The sequence below is a fragment of the Anoplopoma fimbria genome, chromosome 1 (genome assembly GCF_027596085.1).
Source record: "Anoplopoma fimbria isolate UVic2021 breed Golden Eagle Sablefish chromosome 1, Afim_UVic_2022, whole genome shotgun sequence".
NCBI classification, from domain to species: Eukaryota; Metazoa; Chordata; class Actinopteri; order Perciformes; family Anoplopomatidae; genus Anoplopoma; species Anoplopoma fimbria.
Genome location: NC_072449.1, coordinates 17979418 through 18001312, shown reverse-complemented (window position 1 = coordinate 18001312; position 21895 = coordinate 17979418). Strand labels below are relative to the sequence as shown.

Below are 21895 nucleotides of genomic sequence, written 5' to 3'. Positions count from 1 at the left end.
ACCTCCACCTACAGCTGAACCATTTTAACCAAATGACTGAGTAATATAGTGGGTTACAGAATACTTCCTCTAGATTGTAGCTCCATGTGCTTATCAGAAATATTCTGTCCTTGTCTTCAAATCAAGGATTCAGAATTCATATACACATATCTTAATTTTGTTTTGGAGATATCCTCTCATTGAGGACAATAAAGTTGTTTATTGTTTTCTGGTATTTTTAAAAAAATCTTTTATTCAATAGTCTTTAAAAGTGGTTCTAAATTGATTTAAAATAAAGGCTAGTCTTTGGCAGTGTGGGGAAAGCTTTAAAGGAATAGTGTAGGGAAATACATTTTGTTCCCTTTTTTTGGCAGGAGTTAGTTTGTAGAGAAGGTCAAAACCACTCTCAAGTGTGTTTCCACCAGCAGCCAGCACAAACACACAACAGAGGGAAACAACTAGCCTGGTTCTGTCTTAAGGTAACAAAACCTCTAAAACTAACTCATTAAACTTTAAATTTCATTTCTTTGAGAATGTAAAAAACGTAAAATGTAAAAAACATTTAATTTTACTTAAATTAGTTAATAGAATGAAAAATTAATAGAGTTAACAGACACTTTGGCGGCTAGTCAAACATATCTTGCAGTGGGTGGTCTATAATGCATGTTGTCTATCACAGTGTCTCACTATATTAGCTACATTGTATCTGCATCAAGGCTTTGGATGTCAAACTCTTGCCTTTCTTTGCCACACACACCCGTCAACCAATGAGAGCTCAGTATTTCAGGGAGTGATGTCACTGCTTGGCCATCAGCTTCAAACAGAGCGATTTACAGGCTGTAAACTTATGGAAATAACTGACTGATGCCAGGGAAAGATTGATTAACTCCCTGCTTCTCTCATTCTACCCTAGAGGGAAAAATTATGAGGACATATTCAAAGCTTAATTATGTGTAGGAGTAGCAGGGAGTTAGGGGAAAATAACATTTCCTCATGTGTGAGGTATTGTACTTGACAGGCACACAAAGACATTACTTGGGTTCTGGTCTTGTCAGTGTTTACCCTCCTAAATAAACAATCCATCTTCAAGACAGATGTCAAGAGACGATGGGAGAGTCTCAACACAGTAATCTGAGAAACTAAAATGTTATTATTGTTTTAAACAATCATCAGTGACAGGAAAAGGAAGGTGACTTAAATCAACCAGGCACAGTGTTGAAGCATAGCTGGAGAGTCTCACAGTGTTTGGTGAAACCATTAAACAGAGGCCAACAGTGTAAATCCAGTGGGAAATGAATATTTTCGCGACGTTTTCATTTTGGTATTCACTTTGGGCATGAAAACCAGAGAGATAGGTGTATCGGGTGGATTTTATTGATAAAAATGCCACATTGGAGTTGATTATTTTGGCAAAGGTGTAAAGTGACAAAGTACATTTACTCAAGCACTGTACTCTTGAGGTACTACTGGAGTATTTCCATTGTATCATACTTTATACTTCTGCTCCATTACATTTCAGAAAGATTATGGCAGTTTTATGGCACATTATTTACAGTTATAGATACTACCTACTTTAACATTAAGATTTTTGATTTAAAAAACACATGTTGATTTTATAAAATATAATGCATAAAAATTGAACCACTGGGTCATAATCTGTTTGACTGGTAACCCTTTGGTGACCTTATTTTGTTTCAGAGAAGTTGTATCTGGCTCCAGCAGAGAGGATTTACCATCTAAACTTCTCAAATGGTCTCATTTGAATAACAATTTGAGGCTTAATGAGGTCAAATTATATTTTCTGCATCATAACCTTTCCTCTCACGATCTTTCAGATTCGTCTTGTGACCCTTTGGAGGAGACTGAACCCTTAAGTTGGAAACCACTGGAGTCCTGAGTACTTTTCCCACCACTGCAATCAGGTAAATGCCTATATAATAAAACTGATGTGTGCACAGTCTGGCATGTTATGAAGGAGTGATCCAAATATCATGTTTGGAGATCGATGTGAAAAGTGTAGAACTGACTTATTGCAACTGCAATTGTGAATTGGTAGTTATGGCCAAAAATGCTTCAGTCATGTGTGTGTTTTAAAAAAATACGATGGTTTATTCATTTGTCATGTTTGCTACGCAGATATTGACGTGAAAGAAAGTGCAATAAAAGCATAAAACTGTTTGAATTTGTCGCAACATCTGTTACAAGAATTAAGTGTCACAGCAGTTTTGAAGGCTGCAACTGAGGAACAGACACTGAATAAACAGTGAATGTACCTCACCAGTTCGGTATGTGCCATTCAAGTAACATTGTCTGGTTTGTTATATACTCATTACACAAATACAGATGCACCAAGTCACGTCCTACTCACTTCTCTATAAGAAAACTGAATTAAGCAAAAAAAAACGTTGTGGTTCATTTCTCAAAGTGGGATATGAATTTGTTTGGTTCATAAGCCCATGTCATGCAAACACAGCAGAGTTTTTCCAGTCTGAGTACACCAGGAAGCCAGTGAAGGTGCTGTCTGTCTTGGTGCTGGAGTAAAATCCATTGTACTCCGACAGAGCCATCTGGACCCACACCTGGTCACCAGGGACAAGGTGGAGCAGGGAGCCTCCTGACAGAGATGCTGGTTTGGACCAGTTACCGTAGAACTGAAAATAAGATGCTATCGTGTGTGCATTTTTCATCAGGTCAAACTGGAGGCTGGCGCGGTAGACTGTGGCGTGGACGGCGAAATAGTAAACTCCTGGCACTTTGCAGGTGAAGCGTCCGGTCTCTGTGTTGTAGTCGCCCTGTTCGTTGATCACGACCTTGTCGAAGAGGACTGCATCGCCCCCAGTGAGGGGTAGAGCGCGGCCCTCGGATAGTTTGACAGTGAAGGCTGATTTCGGGGCCACGGCACACTCTCCTGGCTGTCCCCTCTCTCCCTTGTCTCCTGGGCCACCTCTGTCTCCGCTCAGGCCTCGCACTCCTGTCTCACCTGGAGGAGCACAGACGTGAGCATCCACAGCGGACATGTATCACATACTCACACATAAATAAATAAATAAATAAATAAAAAAAATAGAGCACCTGGGTCTCCAGTGTCCCCCTTATGTCCCTTCTCCCCCGGAGCAGCGTCTCTCCCGTCCCTCCCGTCTCTCCCTGGCTGACCAGAACTGCCATGAGCTCCAGGAGAGCCGGGGATACCAGGGTGACCAGTACACAGACTGGGAGGGATCTTGTTGTCTTCTAACTGGTTGGAAATTTGGAGTTGGAGGAGAAGGAGGGAGTGCAGCAGCCAGAGAGAGGTCATTGCACTGTCAGGGCTGAGAGAGAAAAAGAGACATAGAGTTTAGACTTGCAATGATTAAGGAAAAATGACTGTTTACAGACAAGTCTGTGGACGAGAAGCACCAAAGTTTGAACTGGTGGGATAATATGATCCGGTTAAAAAAGAATGCACCACATAAACATCACTTAAAATCTAGCTTTATCAGATGACAGATGCCAGGAGAGCACGTATAAATCTTGAAATTGTGTAAACACAGTGTAATGAGTGTTTTACAACATAATTTAAGGACATCGTATAATTCAGTTTACCTACAAATATACTGTGGCACAGGATTAAAAGCTTCATTCTAGTTGCAGTTAGATGGAATCTATCACATGGATTTAAAGACTCTCAGGCAGACCTGTTACCTGAGAAAGTATGAATTATCATAACAATAGTTTGTGTTTTTTAACAAATTCCTAACTTGGGCAAAGTAAAATTTAAATAGCCATTATGCATGACTGGGTTGGCATTACTCATTACATATCAGAACTGCCAAAACTGTAAGTAAATAACCAGTAATATAGAACAGATGTCACATGAAAGTGTCCTTCTCCATTCAGGTAGATATCTTGAAAAAATCTTGTATCTTTAAAAATATTTTAATACATGCCCGTAGGTGGAGATTTGACTGTAACAAGCCCACCATGGAGCTTGTTTTTATTAACACAGGTGCAGTTTTTGGTTCCAACCGTTGAATCAGCTTCCTCAAATAAGGGGTTGAGAGTCATCATAACAAGAACAGCATGCTCTGTTTCAGGGAAGGCACGTGGTGGGAAGTGATGGGGGGCATGAAGAAACATTTCCATAAATGAAATAAACAAACAAAAAAGACCATCATCTATGAATCCAGACTTATTTATCACTCTGCACTTTATCATTGCAAAGTGCAAAGATCAGAAATCTATGTGAATAAACATGGATTTGTAACGTTTTTTTCTGTGAGGGCCATGTAGTCATAACAAAATGTCTGTTTTTTGGATTCAGGATAATGAAAGTAATATTAATTCCTGAGCGAATGACCACTCACATATTTATAACAAAATAGGAGAACAAAACAGATGTTTCTAATAAAGTTTGATGACCTGCTGAATACCAGCCGGGTGTTCCAGAAACTACTCACAGCCGCATATAAACATTAAAATGGTCATCATCAAACTCTTTCTGTCTGCTTCTTTTTCCTGCTTGTGTGTGAACCTCAATCTGACTCTGACCCTGCTCGGGCAGTGTGAGAGATATCAAACTGTTCTGATACCCAACCTGTAAATAATCTGTTCATTTTCCTGCAGGGTTTTTGGTCAGCTTGTCTCCACAGTCTGTCGCCCTGTTCGTCCGTCTGTCTGGCAGCAAGACAGGCGTCACATGGACCATAAACTGATCTGATGAGCCGAGCAGGAGGACTCACAGCTGCCTAACAGTACACAGCTCTCCAGTGGACTCCATGTTTTATGGTTCAAAACTTGCTGTTTGTGGTCTGTGACAATGATGAGAACAGCTAAGAGGTTTTTGTCATCTATCTGGAGGTCTCATAATTGGAATCAAAGCTTACATCCACAACAGCTGCAAAATAAGAGAGAGGAGGGAGGAGGAAGGAGGAGGAGGGAGGAGGGATGAAAACAGAAGGAAACAGTGAGTGAAAAAAGTAAGAGGGAGAGAAAAATGCATGTCAGCGTTCCTGGCAGAGAAGCAGAGTAGACAAAGGACAAATAATGGAGAGTCTGAACAGCTGTCAGCCATTACTCCTCAGATTATTATAAACATGAATGTTTTCAAACGCCGATCAGAAGATGAATCCACCGTTTATATAGACCACTAATATGTAGACCACAGTGTAAACTGTACACCATAGCAGCATTTTTTCATTGTTTTTCTAATGAATATTCATAACCAGCTGATTTGTCAGACCTTATTTTCATTTCATTATCGAAGGTTGCTGTAATATATTTTATGAAATGATGTTGAGGTCCAACCACCTGGAAGATAAAGATGATTTTTTACAGGCAGTTCAAAGATCTGATTTCACTTTAAGACTGACAAATTTTGGGGCATATTGAGACCAGCTGAAGTGTACTGACATTATCCACGTTTACTGTAACCCCATACCAGGTCGTTAAAGGCAGAGCTGCACATGTATTTTGACCGTTTTTCTGAATCATGCCCTTAGCCGATGATAGAAAGTGCATTTACTCAAGTACTGTACTTAAGTACAATGTTGTGGTACCTGTACATTATTCAATGTTATATTATTTGTTTACACCACTACATTTCAGAATTATTGTTCTTTTAACTTCACCACATTATCTCACAGCTTTAGTTGACTACTTACATCACATACAACAATAAATAGTAGTTAAAATCAGAGACTGCGTCAATACTGCTTAAACTTGAATGCACCAGTAACAAAACCTTTAGTTTAATATATAATTATTTATCACAGACGGTTCTGTTGCATAAGGATACTTCTGCACTTTTCCTTGTTGAATGCAGGACTTTTACTTTGGTATGGCTACTTCTACTTAAGTTAAGGATCTGAATAAGTCTTCCTCCACTTACTTATAGTCTTTTCTATTATCAAGCAGTCACATCTAATACACAATGATGCACTTTGTGGTGATTTACTTCTAATTGGTTGCTCTGAAGGGAAAAAATGATCAGGCATATCTCAACTCTGCACTACTCTGTGAATAGACTTCACTTTTGTGTCCTGGAATTAGAACACTGAAGAGCAACTTTCACTTACAAATCAGGAAAAATAAATAAAAATAACTTACCAGACGATGTAGTGTGAAGTCTCTGGGAACTGCTGCTGCTGCTGCTGATGATTGAGTGTGTTGAAGAGAACCCAGTGAAGTCGTTCCTCCCAACCGTCTGGCAGGGAAAAACTAAGAGGAAATGGTTATGAAATCCAATTAGAAACTGGGGTTGGTTGGAGGGGAGGAACTGAGGGTGGAGGGGAAAGAAAAGGGTGGACACAGAGGAAAATATTTGATTTGAATCCAGCAGAAACAAAATAGATATAACCAACTCTGAAACAACATTGTGAAGGAGTCAATGTGAAAAGAGGGGGTTTGATGTTTGGGAGATTGCATAACAGTGTTTGGGAAACTCTCCAAGACATAAGCGCAGAGTTCAGAGGGCTGTGGTCAGAAAAGAAAAAAAAGGCAATTGTCGACACAACAAACTAAAGCAGAGAATGAGCTCCATTACATGAGCTTTATTACACAAAATACCACAGATTAAAACAACAGAAGAACGAAATAAATACAGACATCAAACTGACATAAAAGCAAACAGACACAATCACATTTTCTTCACTCTACTCTGTGATTTTTCTTTATCTGCCTCCAAGATGAGGCAATTTGCTTCTTCAAGATAACATCATCCTATTATCAGTCTCTGACTCAGACATTAATCCTCTTTTCCCGGTAATCCTTCACTGGCAGTGTAAAATTGATAACGCAAGAGCTCTTAATATTGGCACGGAAGCTAAACTTGAGCTGGTTGAATTCAGCAGCTCCCTTGAACTTGGGCCAATAAAAACATGGTTCTCACTGTTATCGCGCAGCATTGACCCCAAACAGACCAGAACTGTGCCAAAACTTGAGATGGTGGAAGAGTGTCTCATCTCTGTGGGAGAAGGGACAACAGAAAATAAACAGGATGAAGCCTTGGAGCAGGACTGTGTTAAGTGTAACACAGGGGCAGCAATATGTTCAACCATGGGCCAATGTTTTACAGGTTTACATGTTCTCGACATGTTTGTGTATTGTAATTCAGAATGTAATTCACTGATAAAAAGGTAGCAATACCCAACGAAAGCAGAAACACTTTCCTAAAACTACTGTTAGCTTCACTGGGCTAACGCATCACAGAGTTTCACTTGGCAGCCATGGTTACTAGCAGAGATTATTAGCTTTGGAGCTAATGTTACCCTCTGTGTGCTATTGCTAGCCCTGGCGTGGCTAGGGAATAGCGGGTTATACAACAGGATCATTGCTATTTTGCGTAAAAGTGAAAAGTTTCAACTTGTGTCAGGGGGCCAACATTGTTGCTGGAGGGCCCAACTTTGCCCACAGGCCAACCACTAGTATAAAAGTTTAATTACTACACAGTAAACCATGTCATTAAAATCTATACTCTCTAATATTTTTATGACACAGACACAGGCAATTAAATGTACACACTTGATTATGAAAATGTGCACACACCCTACAGTTCTAAATATATAAATTATGTTTTTGCTGTGACATTTATGTTCCCACTGGGAACAAAGAGGGAAACTGCTCTGACTGAACACATGGGTCTGCTTAGTGTTTTAAAGATAAAACTCTGGTTTTATGGGGATGGGATGGAGGGGGGCGCAGTACAGTTGAGGTATGTTTTTAATTAGCAGCACCTGAATCAGCACATTCTGGGTCTGCTAATTTCCTGTAAGAGTCAATAAGCTGCTGCTCAGAGGATTTACTGTTGATTTACACCGTTTGGCAAACTAACAATTTGAATACATTTCTAGTGGGTGTTGGTGTTGGTGGAGAAGTTGTAGCAGAAGTGATATTGGGTTAGCTGAATAACTGGACAGATTTAGTTTAGGCATGAACTCAGAACCAGCTCAGTTTTTTTGAACAGATTACAGACTCTACTGACTGAATTACTTTAATATATAATATAATATAAAAACTCCAGAAGAGCGACAAATTATTCCATGTTTAGATTGTTTTATAAACTACTGTTATGTTCCTTTAAGTGTAATTTTTTTAATAAATTGAGTAAACGAGGCAAGAGACAGCAAAGAGTAAAGGAGACATGTTTATTATTTAAACTATCACTTAAATAAAAAAGTGCATAGAAAATAAACATGATTAGAAACTTTTCTTTTTACACTTATATACAACTTTGTTTCCTAATTATACATTCAACCAAGTAGTTTGTGGTCTATTTTCACTGTGGTGGTTTTCCTTCATTTCGTTGATGTGTATTGAAAGAACACTGTTAAAACGGGATAAAATATGACTGTTGAACTCATGAATACCGTTATTACAGAGAGCGGGAGGAATATTGATAAGACAAAGGTATATTCAAGGCATAAGAAACAAGCCTGTTCATGATCCATGATCCCTCTTTTTTTTTTGCACGTCCTACCTCCGCTCCCTCTGTGACACCACATCCCATCCTAGGCTGATAACTTCTATACACAAGAAACAATTAAAAAATTACAAATACATGTTATGTACTCGTCAGACCTCTCCCAAACCTTGACTTGTAGAAGAACAATTCAGGGTGGATGTTGCACAAAATAAATAAATTAAATGTTTTCAACATCAGCATTATCTCAGCATTATGACTTTCTATAAAAAAAAAAAAAACCAGTACATGATAAGTACAACAAAAGCTTCGGAGGTGAGAGAGGTCATCAGGGAGACATGATGAGAGATTTTCCAAAATGGAAAAAACACCATTTTGGTGGGATCTTTAAAACTCCTGGTCAGTCCCCACAGACCAAACTCTTAAATCTATACCACATCAAGTAAGCCGTCTAAAATGTCCCTGTTAAAACTTACAAAGAATAAACAGAAAAAACATTCACTACAACAACCAGAGGGGGGAAAAACAAAATGGCTGACCTCAAGAAGTTCACAACCACATTAATACAGTTACATTTCTCATCACATAAAAAAACGTTCCTTCTCCAGAAAAAAAATTTGAAAGCAAAACTGCAGCGCTCCTCATTGGCGAGGGAACACTCACAGGCACAGCAAAATTGGTACTGAATGTCAATATACAAAAGAATGATGCACGTTAGTTTCATCTGATAGTACTGTAACACAAAACCATTATAGAGTACATTGAAACATTGCTATTATCCGTTATAAATCTGCTGTTTTGCTACTGTAACTAAGTTTGTCTGTCCATTCCATATATTGTATAGATACTAAAGTACAAGAAATTACTATGCATGTTTCTGTATAATATTGTTATGTATTTATACTATAATTACAGATAGTTACGAAGAAGGGCCACTGGTGTGGCGTGGTAAAATGAAGTCCAACGAAACAACAGAGACCATTTCCTTATTGTATATATGCCGTTTAACAGTGAAATAAATGACTTATTGTTCACTGAAAATCCAGAAGTGGATCTCGAGGAGTGAGAGCCGTAGACAGAGCCCTTGGCATCAGTAACCATGGTATCACCGATGCTAGCATGAAGTGTAGAGCTAACCCAGTAAGAACCTGTTGTCCTGCAGACAGAAATGCCAATGCTGTTCACACTTCAGTATTATTCCCAGTGCTGAAATGAAAAACTGCTGCTGCTGCCCAGTTTGAGGTCATATCATACATATTGTTCATATCCCTACCAGGGTTGTTGACACGAGAACTGAAAACAAATGTTAGCTGACAAAGAATCAACATCATCAGGTGACGTGAAGGAATATACATTCATTGTTGACCTTAGCAGCTGAACTCAGCGAGCCCAATGTAGGTGCAGCTGTACAACCACAGGGCTGGCTAGTCAGTCTGGGTTAGGGGGGGGCGCCCGATCTTGAGCCCCTAAATTGGAAAAGCACAGCCGAGGTTTGTACACACTGCACCTTCAGGAAGGAGAAGGCTGCTGGTGTGGTCCCTGCCTTCACTCTGTTGCAGAAAAAATAAAAATAAAAGAGTCAAGTGCACTTGGCTGGAGCCTCAAACGCCTCTTTCAGGAGTCATCAAGACCAAACCTAAGATGACCAAACTCAGTTTTTATATCTGGGCCTGATGCACAAACTCAAAAGTATTATCAGTGACCATCTGTGCTTGTGGTTTCAGCATTGGAGCTGTATTGTCTGTCTGGAGAAAGAGTGTTCCTATATCTACTCAGTGCCTGTGTCACAGCTAAAGTGCAAATCACGGGTGGGTCATATTTTTGTTTCATTTCACAACAACAAGAAGCAGTTTCTTAATGCTGGTGAGCACAGATGAGTGGTCACCAGGATGAAGTGGCTTCTTTAATAAACGGATTGGCTCAACAAGGGGTGTGATGGATGCTGTTGATAGCATTAAAATAAAGGCACCTCTTTGTTTTTAGTCTGCAGAGGGACAAAACTGTTTGGTGGGAATCTTGTTGGATTTTTAAACATGTGCCACTTGGCTGTGAGCACAGCGACCCATTGGCTGATTAGTGACAAGAAAAAAAACGACTCATTTCGATAAGACTGCCTGGTAGCAGCAGCCGGTAAGTGGACTTGATTCTCGGTGTGATGTGGTGTGGAGACAATAAGGCTGGAGAGAGGAGATATCTGCTAGGGATCAACAATCTTGACTCTCTCAAGTGCATAATAATAGTTCACGACTGCCATACTGCCAGCTAGAACTGGAACAATAAAAAATAACATCAGCTCCGACCACGCGGCCCGGGATAGAGAAAAGAGCAACTGGTGGACTGAACTCAACGGACCAAGCCACAGACCAGTGTCAGTCTTTGGAATCAAAGAAAACATTCAGGCTACAAATTAAAAAAATTCAAATAAAAACAAAAAAACAACTTTGAAAAGGCAGCGGAATACAAAACATAGAGACCAAGCATTAGTGTTTGTAAACCTCTATTTCCTACAAAAATGGCAATAAAATAAATACGATTTTTTAAAAATATAAATACCATCATTAAGTGCTATTCACTAGTGAGTGCTTTGTAAGTCTTTTTGTAGAAAAATATACATTATTTACATTTGTTTTTTTAAAAGCAAGCATGATATTTCCCTGTCCATAATAAAAAGATAACAGACAAGACTAAAAAAGACAATACAAATAAAAAAAACATTTTCCAAAGTAACGGTTATCACAACAGGCCAAGAAGAAAACAAGCTGTTTGTGAAAATTCAATTCAAGGGCGTGATGTTTGGTTCTCTCTGCTGCTGTAATTTGGAACGTGATTCAAAAGTCCGAGCTTACATAATTAACAAATTCAAGTTTGATAACAACAGCATGCACATGGCTGTATGTTTCTGTAAGATCCACGGCTGTATCTGGATCACAGCTCCAAAAAAATCAATTATAAATATGTCTACTAAAGCACATCAGTAGGGTTCTCCAGTCCCTTGGCTGTCAGTCCACCAGAATCTCTAGCTGCCTCGCTCTGTCAGGCCAGAGGCTTAATCCCACCAATAACATGTCTACATAGCTACCAAGCTGTCAGACTAAAAAGTCAATTTAAGTACAACGGATGGTATCGACCTCAGATATCACCCTTTACACGAACGGACAAAAATAACCTTTTGCTTTTTAAACAAATCTACATTTCTACCCCTGTGTCTTTTTTTCTCTCTTCCTTTGTGTGGCCACTGCTCCCCCTAGTGTTTCCTCCCGTACAGCTCTTCTCCAGCTGCTTATTCCCAAGCAGCTCCTATTTACAGTGTTAAATTTACACACTCAGAAGGGGGGAAAAGGTTCAGTAAATCACAACGGCTCTGGAGGCATCGGGGCACATTCAGACACGGAGATGTGCATCAATTATAGCTGACACTGAGATTTATAAAAATAAACAAAAAAAAAACAGAAATACTTACTAGTTTCTAATTTTTCTTTCTATTAAAATTACTGTTCCAAGTCCCTTCAACAAATTGCACTTTGGTGTAAAATGGAACCAAGTTCTTGAATTTTTTTTTCTTCTAAGTTCACATCTCAGCATTAGTGGACCATAACATACTCATAGAAAAAATTAAGGAGGATGGGCCAATGTAAAAAAATGATGAAGGGGTAACTATCATCAAAATGTAAATTAAAGTTATTGTTATATTGCAATGCTGTGAAGGCTCAAACTGTTTCAAAACTCACCTCTGAAGGCGGAACTTGCCATGCCAAATGTAAATCAGACAAAAGGGAGGCACAATATGTTTGAATTTCTACAAGTGGCCCCTCCTCCAAAATGGCCCTTCCTGTATGTACCGTATGACCCACGACCGCTGCCTCTGCTGTGTTCTGCCAACACCAGCAGCAGAAACACTGACAGAGCTGGTGCCCTGTTGGCAGCGCTCTTGGTCTTAAGTGGACCAGACCCAGGAAATTGGCATAAAGCCAGTGCCACGGCAAACCCCCAGTAGGGAGGACCTCATAACGTCGTGGCACTAGCAGTCCTTTAAATTGTCCAGATATCAGTTGAGGAACTTGCGACACTTCTTTGCACCGCAGTTGCAGGGCAGCTTGTTGCTGGCATCCTCAATAGGGAACTTGTAGTCGTAGGTTAGCTCCTCCCCACAGTAGATGCGCCGAGAGGCCAAGATGACAATGTGCTTCTGGCCGTCCACAGTGATGACCCGAGAGTAGCAGTTGGGCTCACAGGAGTGGTTGATGAAGCGGGCGGCGTTGCCATGCACCGTGGCATCCACCACCTCGTAGTCATCGATGCGAAACATGTAACAGCCAATCCCCTTTGAGGACAGAAAAGACAGAAGTTAAATGTAGGTTTTATTATGCTCCTAATGTTTTTTAGCATCGTTAAAGTACATCAAACTATTACGTGTAAAACTCAAACTTCATTCCCCAGACCTCACCTTTCCATCGTAATATTTCTCCCGTTTGTCGGTGAGCACAGACCGAATGACATTTCCAGAGTATTCAATGACCATCTCCCCTGCATCAATGGTTTTCTTGCAGAACAGACCTCGGCCATGAATGGGAGACCTGCAAAGGGATAGAGTTTTGGAAGTGAATCCCAGTAATGGCTTTAGCGTGCATGTGTAGATGTTGGTTGTATTTAGGCCATCTGCCTTTCTTTATACATTCAAGTTTATTAAGATCCTGGACAAGCACAACAGATCTCATCATTATAAACGACAAAGGTAATTGTGACAGAAAAAACTGCAAATGACTCAAAAGCTCTTTTTTGAACACAGAAACTTTCCCAAGGGACTAGGAACCTTTTGGTGATCTCACTGTGTTTCAACGGCAGAGACCCAAGTTTAAATTAAGTTCTGGGTTAGTCCCCTAAAAGCCCTGGTCTGAGAACTTTGTGAGATTTGCAGGGATGATGTCGCTTATTGTTTAAACACATACAGCACCTCTGCTTCAACTCATGTAAGGCTCCATTCATAAAACAAGGTAGTTCTCTTGCATCGATTTAGGACCATTTTGGGACACGGGGAGAGCATTTCTCTTTGTTTGATAACATTAAATGTAAAGTTAGACTTTGCTTTAGTCTTCCTGACTCATGTAAAAAAAGGACAGTAGCAGAAGTAAATGTCGCAGTGAGATTTTTAGATGAAACATACTGGCACACTGAACTGCAGGCTGAAGAGTGTGTTTTCCACTGAGACCACCAGCAGTCTGAAGGAACCTTTTAGTTCCTTGAAAAGTAGTCCCGGGACTAAAATAGCCAGGAAGTTCTAACTGTAAATTATTTATAAATTATTGATATTTTAAGCCCCCCCGATCTTACCTGTAGACTCCAACAGTTTCCTTAGAAGTGGCCTTGAGCTGCTTGAATCTCACAGCCAGTGGTAGCTCCATGGAGGCACGCCTGCAACAAAAAGAAATGTTGTGGTCTTATGAGAAAGTCTTATGATTAATCTTCTAACTGTTAACTATCAATTTCAGATAATAAGATCAGGCCAGATAATGTAAGACAAGATCCCCAGGGGGTAATTCAGGTGTTGCAGCAGCACAAAGACAGATTGTAACGACTGCGCCCATGAGATTTGTTATTTATTCTCAGTTACTGACCTGGCAGTCCTGAGCTGCCCTTCGTCTTCATCGTCTTCTTGTGGCCTGTACTCAGGAGGCTGGCGGTGTTTTGAGGCCAGGAAGTTGAACATGTCAAACACAGACCTCCTGGAAGGCAAACAGAGGCAACAGGCAGTCAGAAACACAAACACACAACATCCAGACAGGTTTGGTTACAAGTTTGATTGAAACCAATTTTCTAATAAGGAGCATTAAAGTCAGAAAGAAGGTTCTTGGTTTTAAAATCGTCCAATGAATCATTAACGCAATCTTTGGGTTGTACTCATATTTCCAGCATTGATTATCAACAATTCCGTTACCTGTGGTGGATCTCTGCACGAGCCGACCCGTGGGGGTTGATGGGAGGTTCGTCGGTTTCCTCCGGTTTATGGAAGCGGAAACGGTAGCTCCGACAGTGTCTGGAGCCGTAAAGCTGCTCGAGCAGGAAGACCACTGCCTCGTGGACGACTCCCAGCATCCTCAATCCATTCACACCTGGGAGAAGCAAAGGAAGGCGTCCACAATGAATCATTTGCATATTCAGCAACAGCATTTATTTGTTCTGTGGTGTAGTCAGAGTGATGCCTCACCTTCAAAAGAGAGCTCTTTGAGTTGTGCATTGGAGCGAGCTTCCTGCACCTTATCAGTCAGGGATTTCCAAGCCTCTGTAAAGTTAGGACAGGACAGCTCAGCATTTCATGCACACTTCAACAGCTTAAGTTCTGATCTCTTTTTATCACCTCTATATGAATACATGTGTAGTATATATGTGAAATGTAACCTTTCATGCACACGTGTAGTTACAGCGATTGAAAGTAAGGTGCATTTTGTATTTACAGTAATGATTTGTGTTAAAATGTAGTCCAAACACTTTGCAACGAGGACATTTTTTTCCTCTGAGACTGGAAACAGCAATGTGCACTATATTTATGGACAACAAGCTACTCAATATAGATATATTATTTGACCTATTGCCGAAGGCATATTAGCACATAAAATAATTATTTCTCTCTCACCTTCGATGCTCTCACAGCGAATGTGGAAGCCGTCCTCACTGCAGATTTCAAAGATGATGCCCTTCTTGGGTTTGCTATCCAGGCTCGTATCCCTGCTGTTGCCGTCCTGGTCGGGTGGTGAGGCCGAAGGAAGAGACCCTGCTCCGCCAGCTGCAGATGGTTTGTCTTTCCCCACTACTTTGCCCCCCAACACAGAACTTTCTGACGTCTTCTTTTTACCTAGCACACTGGAAAAGATTATAGGCAAACATTAGAACTATTATATATATATTAAGTATGAAAATGAGCACCTAGCATGGATGACCCAATACCTCTTGTTGGTTGCCTTGTCCGCAGGCTTGCCGGTGTCCATGGGTTCGGGGGAGCTCAGCTCTTTGGAACTGCTTGTAAAGACAAAATGTATATTATATAATTTATATATATAATACATTGTATGCACAAGTACTTGAGGGACCAATTGGGAGTTATAGATTCAGTCAAGCTGAGATATTTTCACTTCTCTTTATATATTATAGTCCAGTGACTCAAAAACAATCAGTTTGTGATAAAGAAGCATCTAAAGAATAAATTACACACAGAATACTGTCCTTGTACTCACAATTAATTAAAATTGAGTCAACAAAATCCAAGTCAAAATGTATGAAAATGAATGACAAGCAACAGCTGTTGGGGAATATGACCTTTTAATTTTACCAAAATTTCCCCAGGGCCTGGATATTTCTATTTTCAAATAACGTGACTCTTCCAGGTTTTTCATGATCATACGGACCTTGTATAATGTATCTCATCATGACAAAAAACATTGATATAATTTGCTTGCATCATAGGACTCAAATTTTTAAAAGGTTATTGCTAATTCTTCCCATTTAATCATGTAAATAGGAATAAAGCGAAAACACAATACATATGAAGCAGCCAGAGTAACAGCTGTCTCACCTTGGCTTTGAGTGATGTCGTCCTGCAGGGTTGCTTTGATGTTCCTCTGCCTGGGAGGCTTTCAGCTTTTTCACACTGGCTATGTCTGGACTCTGCCTGCTCCTCTTTGTTTTCGGTTTGCCTTTTTCTGCTCCTGAAGAGGTGGATTTAGGCTGCCTTTGTTCTGATGACCTGGAGATGGGAGTTGTTCTACTGCTCTGGGAGTGTGCAGAGGTTTGTGTTTGGGTGAACACTCCAACAACACGTCTCTTGGCAGAACTTAGCGAGGTGGCTAAAGTAACAGTGGTGTTTGGACCGGAGTCCACAGTCTGGGCTCTGCTAATATGCTGGGAGTGGTGCTGTAAGTGGATATTACTAACTTCTGTCCCTCCTTGCTGGTTGACAGCCATGCTGATAGTCTGTTGGGAGGGCAGGACGCAGATGCTGCTGGCTATAGATGTCTGCACAGAGGAGCTGATGCGTGACATCAGAGGAGCTCCTGCTGATTGAAGGACCATTGGCTGATCTGATAGGCCCAAGCCATGTGGACTTGCTTTGAACAGGAGGTTGCTAATTGGACCTGTGATCTCAGTCGAGCTGAGGACAGGGGTGGAGAGGGAGACCGATCCTGGTGCAAGTATGCCAGTAGCACCACTAGGGGGCATAGACACAACATTTAGCACTGACTGACTGGGGTTGAGACCAGAGACTGTGCAAGGGATAAGGTGAGTGGAGGAATCGTGGCCCAGGATACCAGGCTGGCCAGTACCGGGAATCCTCTGCTGAAGCAGAGTAGTGGGGTCCAAGTACATAACCCCACCCGATTTTGGTCTCTTGATAATATTTGGGACCTTGCGCTGAGAAGTGGAGAGGGTGCTTAACTCGACCAGGCCACCAGGCTGGCCAGAGATGCTAGCAGTAATCTGAGGGGAAGACAGGTTGATGAGCGTCATGTTGGTAGGGCCCACTTCAGACGGGGCCAGAGTAGGCTGGCTACGGGAGCGGGCCAGCTTTTTGCTTTTTCTTGGTTGAAGACGAGAGATGGGCCTCTTCTTGCCGTGAGCAGACGCGAGTATAGTCTGGGAGGAAGTGAGGGAGGAAGGACTGGACACTATGGCAACACTGTGACCCAGCTCGTGCGGCCGACCAGCCTCCGAGACCAGAATCTGAGACTGGTCGTGGGGCAACCCAATGAGGAGCCCTGAGGTGGTGCTGGGGATTCCCGTCTGGAAGCCCGTCTGTGTGGCTCCTGTAAAGGTGTGAATCTGGGAAGGGTGAGCCATGGTGCCCAGGACTTTGCCACCAGCAGGAAATATTGACTGGGCTGTGGATAAAGCAGTGTTCAGCCCTGTGGTGAGTGTCATAGAGCTCAGCACTGCTGAAGAGCTAGTGTCCATAACTCCTGTGGCACTAATTTTTTGGGCGACACCATTAGGGACCGTCTGGAGAACGTAGAGAGGCTGGAACTGCTGATTGACCACAATGAGCTTGTCAGGGCCTGGTTTGATGACTGCTGGGCTGGAAACCTGAGTCTGGGATGGTCCTGGGCCAGTAACTGTACTTGGGCTGCCTGCAGCTACAGCCGATGCCGTGATGTACTTCTGACCCTGAAGTGGCAGGGTGGGTGAACTTGGCAAACCAGGGGTACCAGAACTCCTTGGAACATCCTGGTTACCTGGGGGATCAACCACCTGGCCAATGGAAGGGCTGGGAGTAAACTGCTCAGGAGTCATGTGACCCTCTGTGACCTGCGTGTCCCTGTTTCCCAAAGTTGTAGCATCATGCTGATTCTCCGACGGGGACACACCTGGCCCTGCTCTTTTCTTGTCTCCGCTCTTTTCCCCGCGGATCGTCTCTGGGTCAGAGGTCAAGCCCAGCATGGTGCGCTCTGAGGTATCCGAGATAAGACTCCCAGCGGTGTGGTTCTGACTGGTGTTGACAGAGGGGCTGCGTGTGGTCAGGACAGAGAGATCAGAAGGCAGCTCCAAAGGAAGATACGGCTCCTCTACAGATATGGAGCTGTTCACACTACTCTCCACTACAGCTCCACCCTCAGCACTGGGCAGCTGCTGGGAAAAGTCATCAAACAGGATGTCTTTGGGCCGGTTGACATCCACTCCAACATAGCCCTCGTCCAGGAGCAGCTCTGAGGAGGACGGCTCAGACTGCTGTCCTAGTGCCTGCATTGACATGGAAGGTGTGTTGAGGACAAACTCCATGATATCTGACGGCAAAATGTTACCACAGTCATCACTGTTGTTGTTGTCAGAGTCTGATTTAAGCAGGTCTGTGCTGAGGGACAGTTGGGCCTCGAGAGGATCCTGACCCTGACTCTGCGGCTGGGACTTGACCCCGCCTCCTAGAGGAAGACAGTTTTCTTTCTGGTTCTTTCTGCCTTCCCGCGTGTTGCCGCTTACGGCTCCACCGCTGTTGTCGGCCTCCTTGCTCGAGTCATGAGAGTCAGGTTTCTCAGTGTGTCTTTCTCTGCCCCTTCTCTTAGGAGTTTTCTTATGTGGTGCGGAAGAAGAGGTGGCTGTAGTAGTGGTGGTGGTGCTGGTGGTGCAGATGCTCGTATCGCTTTCTGATCCGTCATCAACACCGTCGAGCTGGCCGATACGCTGCTTGCCTAAGGTCCTGTCGAAACAAAACAAAGACAATATGTCAGATTATTAGAGAGGACAGAAAATAAACAAAAATAACTTCTAGACAATCATTTTATCAACAAAAAAAAATTGTGTACTTACAGAGCACTCAGTATGTCCTCTTCAGCCTTTACTTGGGCCCTCTGTTGTTGCTGCTCCTCGTCTTTTAGAAAGCGCTGGAGCTGGGATCCCCGTCCCAGACACCGGTCTATCCCTTCTATAGAGGGCAGGGCCTCGCCAGGGTTTATTATTGTTCGAGTGAAGTTGTAGTAGTAGGGGTCTTTACCCCTCGGTTTCATTGCGCTGTCTTCATCCTCTCCACTGTCCACTGACGAAGACGAGGTGCTCATATCATCTGCTCCGTCCACCTGCCCCTCAGCTGACTTCCTGCGGCCACCGCTCCTCCTCTTCACCACGGCGCCGGCTCCATCCCCGCTGCCGTAGAAAGGAAGGTCTTCTTCCCCGTACGAGCGAACCCCGTAGAAAGGTGTGAGGCCAAAAAACATGTTGGAGCGCGCGCGGGCGCTGCGGCGAGGGTAGCGCCGCTTCGCCGACCCCGACCCGTCGCTGTCGTCCTCGTGATGTTTATCGTCCATGCCTCTGTCGTGGTCATCTTCTGGGCCGTCGCCCTCATCCTCTGTACCTTGAGTGAGGAGGCTGTGGTGGTCTTGTAGCTCGCTGAGTGAGTGCTCCTTGTGCAGATCCTCCTCTTCCGTCTGAGTCTGAGTGTCGGATTCGGAACTGTCGCTGCTGCTGGCGGAGGGTGAGGAGAAGAGAGCGGAGCGGGCGGAGCGACGGGGACCCTGGCCGGCAGGAGAGACAGTGGAGGTAGTGGTCATGGGACAGGAGGAAGAAATACCACTAACGGTGCTGGTCCCGTTAGGGTCGGCCTTGATATCAGTTTTCAGTTGAGTTACAGTTGGGGGTTTGACTGGTCTCTTTTTCTCTCTGGTGGACAACGGCAGCTGGTTAGTTGTTGGTTTGGTGTGAGACTGGGAAGCGATCTTGACTCCTTTCTCTGGAGCTGAACCACCCTGTTGCAGCTGCTGCGAGTTGTCCAGGCTGGAGCTGTTCTTCCTCTCAGGACAGGAGTAATTCTCTCTGCTCTTTGAGGCCGACCTGTCCCCTCCCTGGTTCTCAAGCTTTTCCCCCTGAGACTTCCCGTGGGCTTTGGTGCTGTTACCAAGCACTGGAGCTTTGCTATTTGTGCTGTTGTGAGAGCTGGGGTTTGTAGCATGTGCATTGGCGCTGCCGGTAGCTTTCGTATTATTGTTGAGAAGGGGGATTTTGTTGCTGCTGTTGCTGTTTTGGAGAGTCTTTTCTCTTTCCCTGTCTTTGGACAACTCTCTGCTGCCTGCCGTCTTCACTTTGGAGTGTTTCTCTTTGGCGGCCGAGGCTGCAGCTGTGGAGGCCGGGTGCATGGAGCCTCGCTTGACAACGTCTTCTTCTGCTGGCGTCCTTGATGGCCACGCAGGCTTCATAGCTGCTGCTGTGGCCGGACCTGATGAGTAATCGTTTGATTTCCGTGAAGTGGATTTCTGAAATGAAGAATGTGGGGAGCCGGATTTCCCAACAACAGAGTCCTTGTGGAGTGAAGCTGGCATTACATTTCCAGTGCCACTACTACTCTCCTTCCCTGAGCTGGGCTTGTCCTTAGACTGGGCGATGTTAGAGGTTGGGGTGGCCCGGTGACGAGGCAACAAACTTGCAGAAACATCCTGGTCTTTGCCTCCGTGCTTCCCTTGCTTGTCGGTCTGCTTGGTGCTGCCACCTCTCTGCTGACCAGTGAGAACAGCAGTGCCCACGGGAGGGGAGGACTGGCCTGAGCCTGCAGGTGCCAGTCTGGGGCTCTTACCCTCACCTCCGGTCTGTTTGGACTGACTTCCAGGGTTGCCATCTTTCCCTGAGCCAGAGTCTTTGTTTTTCTCTTTGCTTCTATAAGTGGACTCTCGAGAGGGAGGTCTACCCTTGTCAGAGTCTCTGCTCGACGGTCTGTCTTTACCTTGGCCTGAGTCTTTTCCAGTTTCCCTGCAGTGTTGTCTCTGCTTCTCAGAGTCCCTTAGCCCTGGGTCTCTACTTAGAGACCTAGCTTTTTCCATGTCCTTATAGTTGGGATCCCTAGAGGATGCTTTGCTTTTATCCGTTACGCTATTGCTTGAATCTCTGCTTGTCTGTCTCCCCTTCTCAGAGTCTCTGTTTACTTGTTTCCCCTTTTCTGAATCTCTACTGGGCGGTCGTCTCCTCTCAGATTCTTTCACACCCGAGTCTTTACTCAACGGTCTCCTCTTTTCTGGCTCTTTGGCTGGTATTTCGCCCTTGTCAGAGTCTTTTGGCCCAAGTTCTCTGGATGATCTATTCTTGTCAGAATCCTTAGAAGCTTGGTCCTGACTTGACACCCTCGCCTTGTCTGAATCTCTCAACCCTTGGTCTTTGTTCGGATTATGTCTGTTTCTGTCTGTGGAGAACAGTCTACCTTTTTCATCATCTCTCTGGACTGGACCTTTTGCTGATTCTTTGCTCAGGTGTTTTGACTTTTCGGGGTCTCTGGCAGGGGAGGGAATGAGGGGAGGGGGTGAGGTAAGGGGTCGTGACACAACCTGAGTCGGGGAGGTCACCACCCTCTGCCTGTTCAGCTGGTGGGGAGGAGGAGAGAGAGAAGGGGAGCTGTGGCGACGTGAGTCAATATTCCGCATGCCGGGGTTCACCAGGGAGTCTCCTACTGTCACAATCTCATGGCTTTGGGGCTGAGAGGTACCTCCTGAAATACAAAAGAAATGGAAATTAAAATTGAGACTACTCTGTGAAAAGCTGGGGGACTGCTGACAACTGAAATTAATTTCTAGGAAGAAATGTCGAAATGATCTGTAATTCTATAACCAAATTCTAAATCAAAAAGAGGAACGCAAAGTCATACCTGGAGAGGGCATGGGCCTGGGGCCTATGGAGCGCTGACAGGGGGGGTAGCTGGGGTGTCGGTTCCTGGTGTAAACCCTGAGCTTGGGTGTGTTGGCTGGGGAAAGCGTGTCAGAGCGCCTTGGGGATTCAAATGGATCTGGAAAATCTAGATAAGCAAGAAGGAGAAATTTACACAAAACACAGTGAGATTCAGTTCCTCTCCAGACCCGTTTAAAGTATGTAAATATACTCTGTTCTGATTCATAATTAGTTTGAAATGGTTTTTCCCAGATACAAAGTTTGTAGAAAAAGTCCAGGGACTACAGACACGAATTTTGCTCCCTAGATAACTCTGGCACATTTACATTTAGGTGGAAACTGAAATGTTGATTAATATCTAATGCCCTTGGTAAATAAATAAACAAATATGAGAAACCCATT

At 43.4% G+C, this 21895-nt stretch overlaps 2 protein-coding genes across 4 annotated transcripts in view; both read right to left on the bottom strand.

Annotated features, from left to right (window-relative positions):
* Positions 1-1331: 1331 nt before the first annotated feature.
* On the bottom strand, positions 1332-6262 carry c1qtnf5 (C1q and TNF related 5). Its single transcript, XM_054600493.1, has 3 exons — positions 6064-6262; positions 3052-3287; positions 1332-2959 (listed from the first exon to the last, which is right to left on the bottom strand). Exons 2-3 carry the CDS (start codon positions 3272-3274, stop codon positions 2439-2441), a joined length of 744 nt encoding a protein of 247 aa, XP_054456468.1. The 5' UTR covers positions 3275-3287; positions 6064-6262; the 3' UTR covers positions 1332-2438.
* Positions 6263-8091: 1829 nt separating this feature from the next.
* kmt2a (lysine (K)-specific methyltransferase 2A) overlaps positions 8092-21895 on the bottom strand; it is a 37868-nt gene continuing 24064 nt past the window's right edge. For 2 of the 3 annotated variants that reach the window (XM_054600465.1, XM_054600481.1), the window contains exons 24-34: positions 21474-21620; positions 18662-21317; positions 15939-18551; positions 15314-15385; positions 15003-15229; positions 14577-14651; positions 14307-14481; positions 13987-14094; positions 13703-13783; positions 12819-12948; positions 8092-12695 (exon numbers count right to left, since the gene is read on the bottom strand). In XM_054600465.1, the coding sequence (XP_054456440.1) occupies positions 12420-12695; positions 12819-12948; positions 13703-13783; positions 13987-14094; positions 14307-14481; positions 14577-14651; positions 15003-15229; positions 15314-15385; positions 15939-18551; positions 18662-21317; positions 21474-21620 (6560 nt within the window). In that variant the 3' untranslated portion in view covers positions 8092-12419. The remainder of the gene's footprint in view (positions 12696-12818; positions 12949-13702; positions 13784-13986; positions 14095-14306; positions 14482-14576; positions 14652-15002; positions 15230-15313; positions 15386-15938; positions 18552-18661; positions 21318-21473; positions 21621-21895) is intronic. The other variant, XM_054600473.1, reaches the window with a different exon arrangement.

Bases quoted from the DNA above. Each gene is read 5' to 3' on its own strand.
- c1qtnf5 (XM_054600493.1), bottom strand. From the start codon at position 3,274: ATGACCTCTCTCTGGCTGCTGCACTCCCTCCTTCTCCTCCAACTCCAA. The intron at 2,960-3,051 runs GTGCTCTATTTT...GTGCTCCTCCAG, and splicing joins GGGGGACACTGGAGACCCAG to GTGAGACAGGAGTGCGAGGC.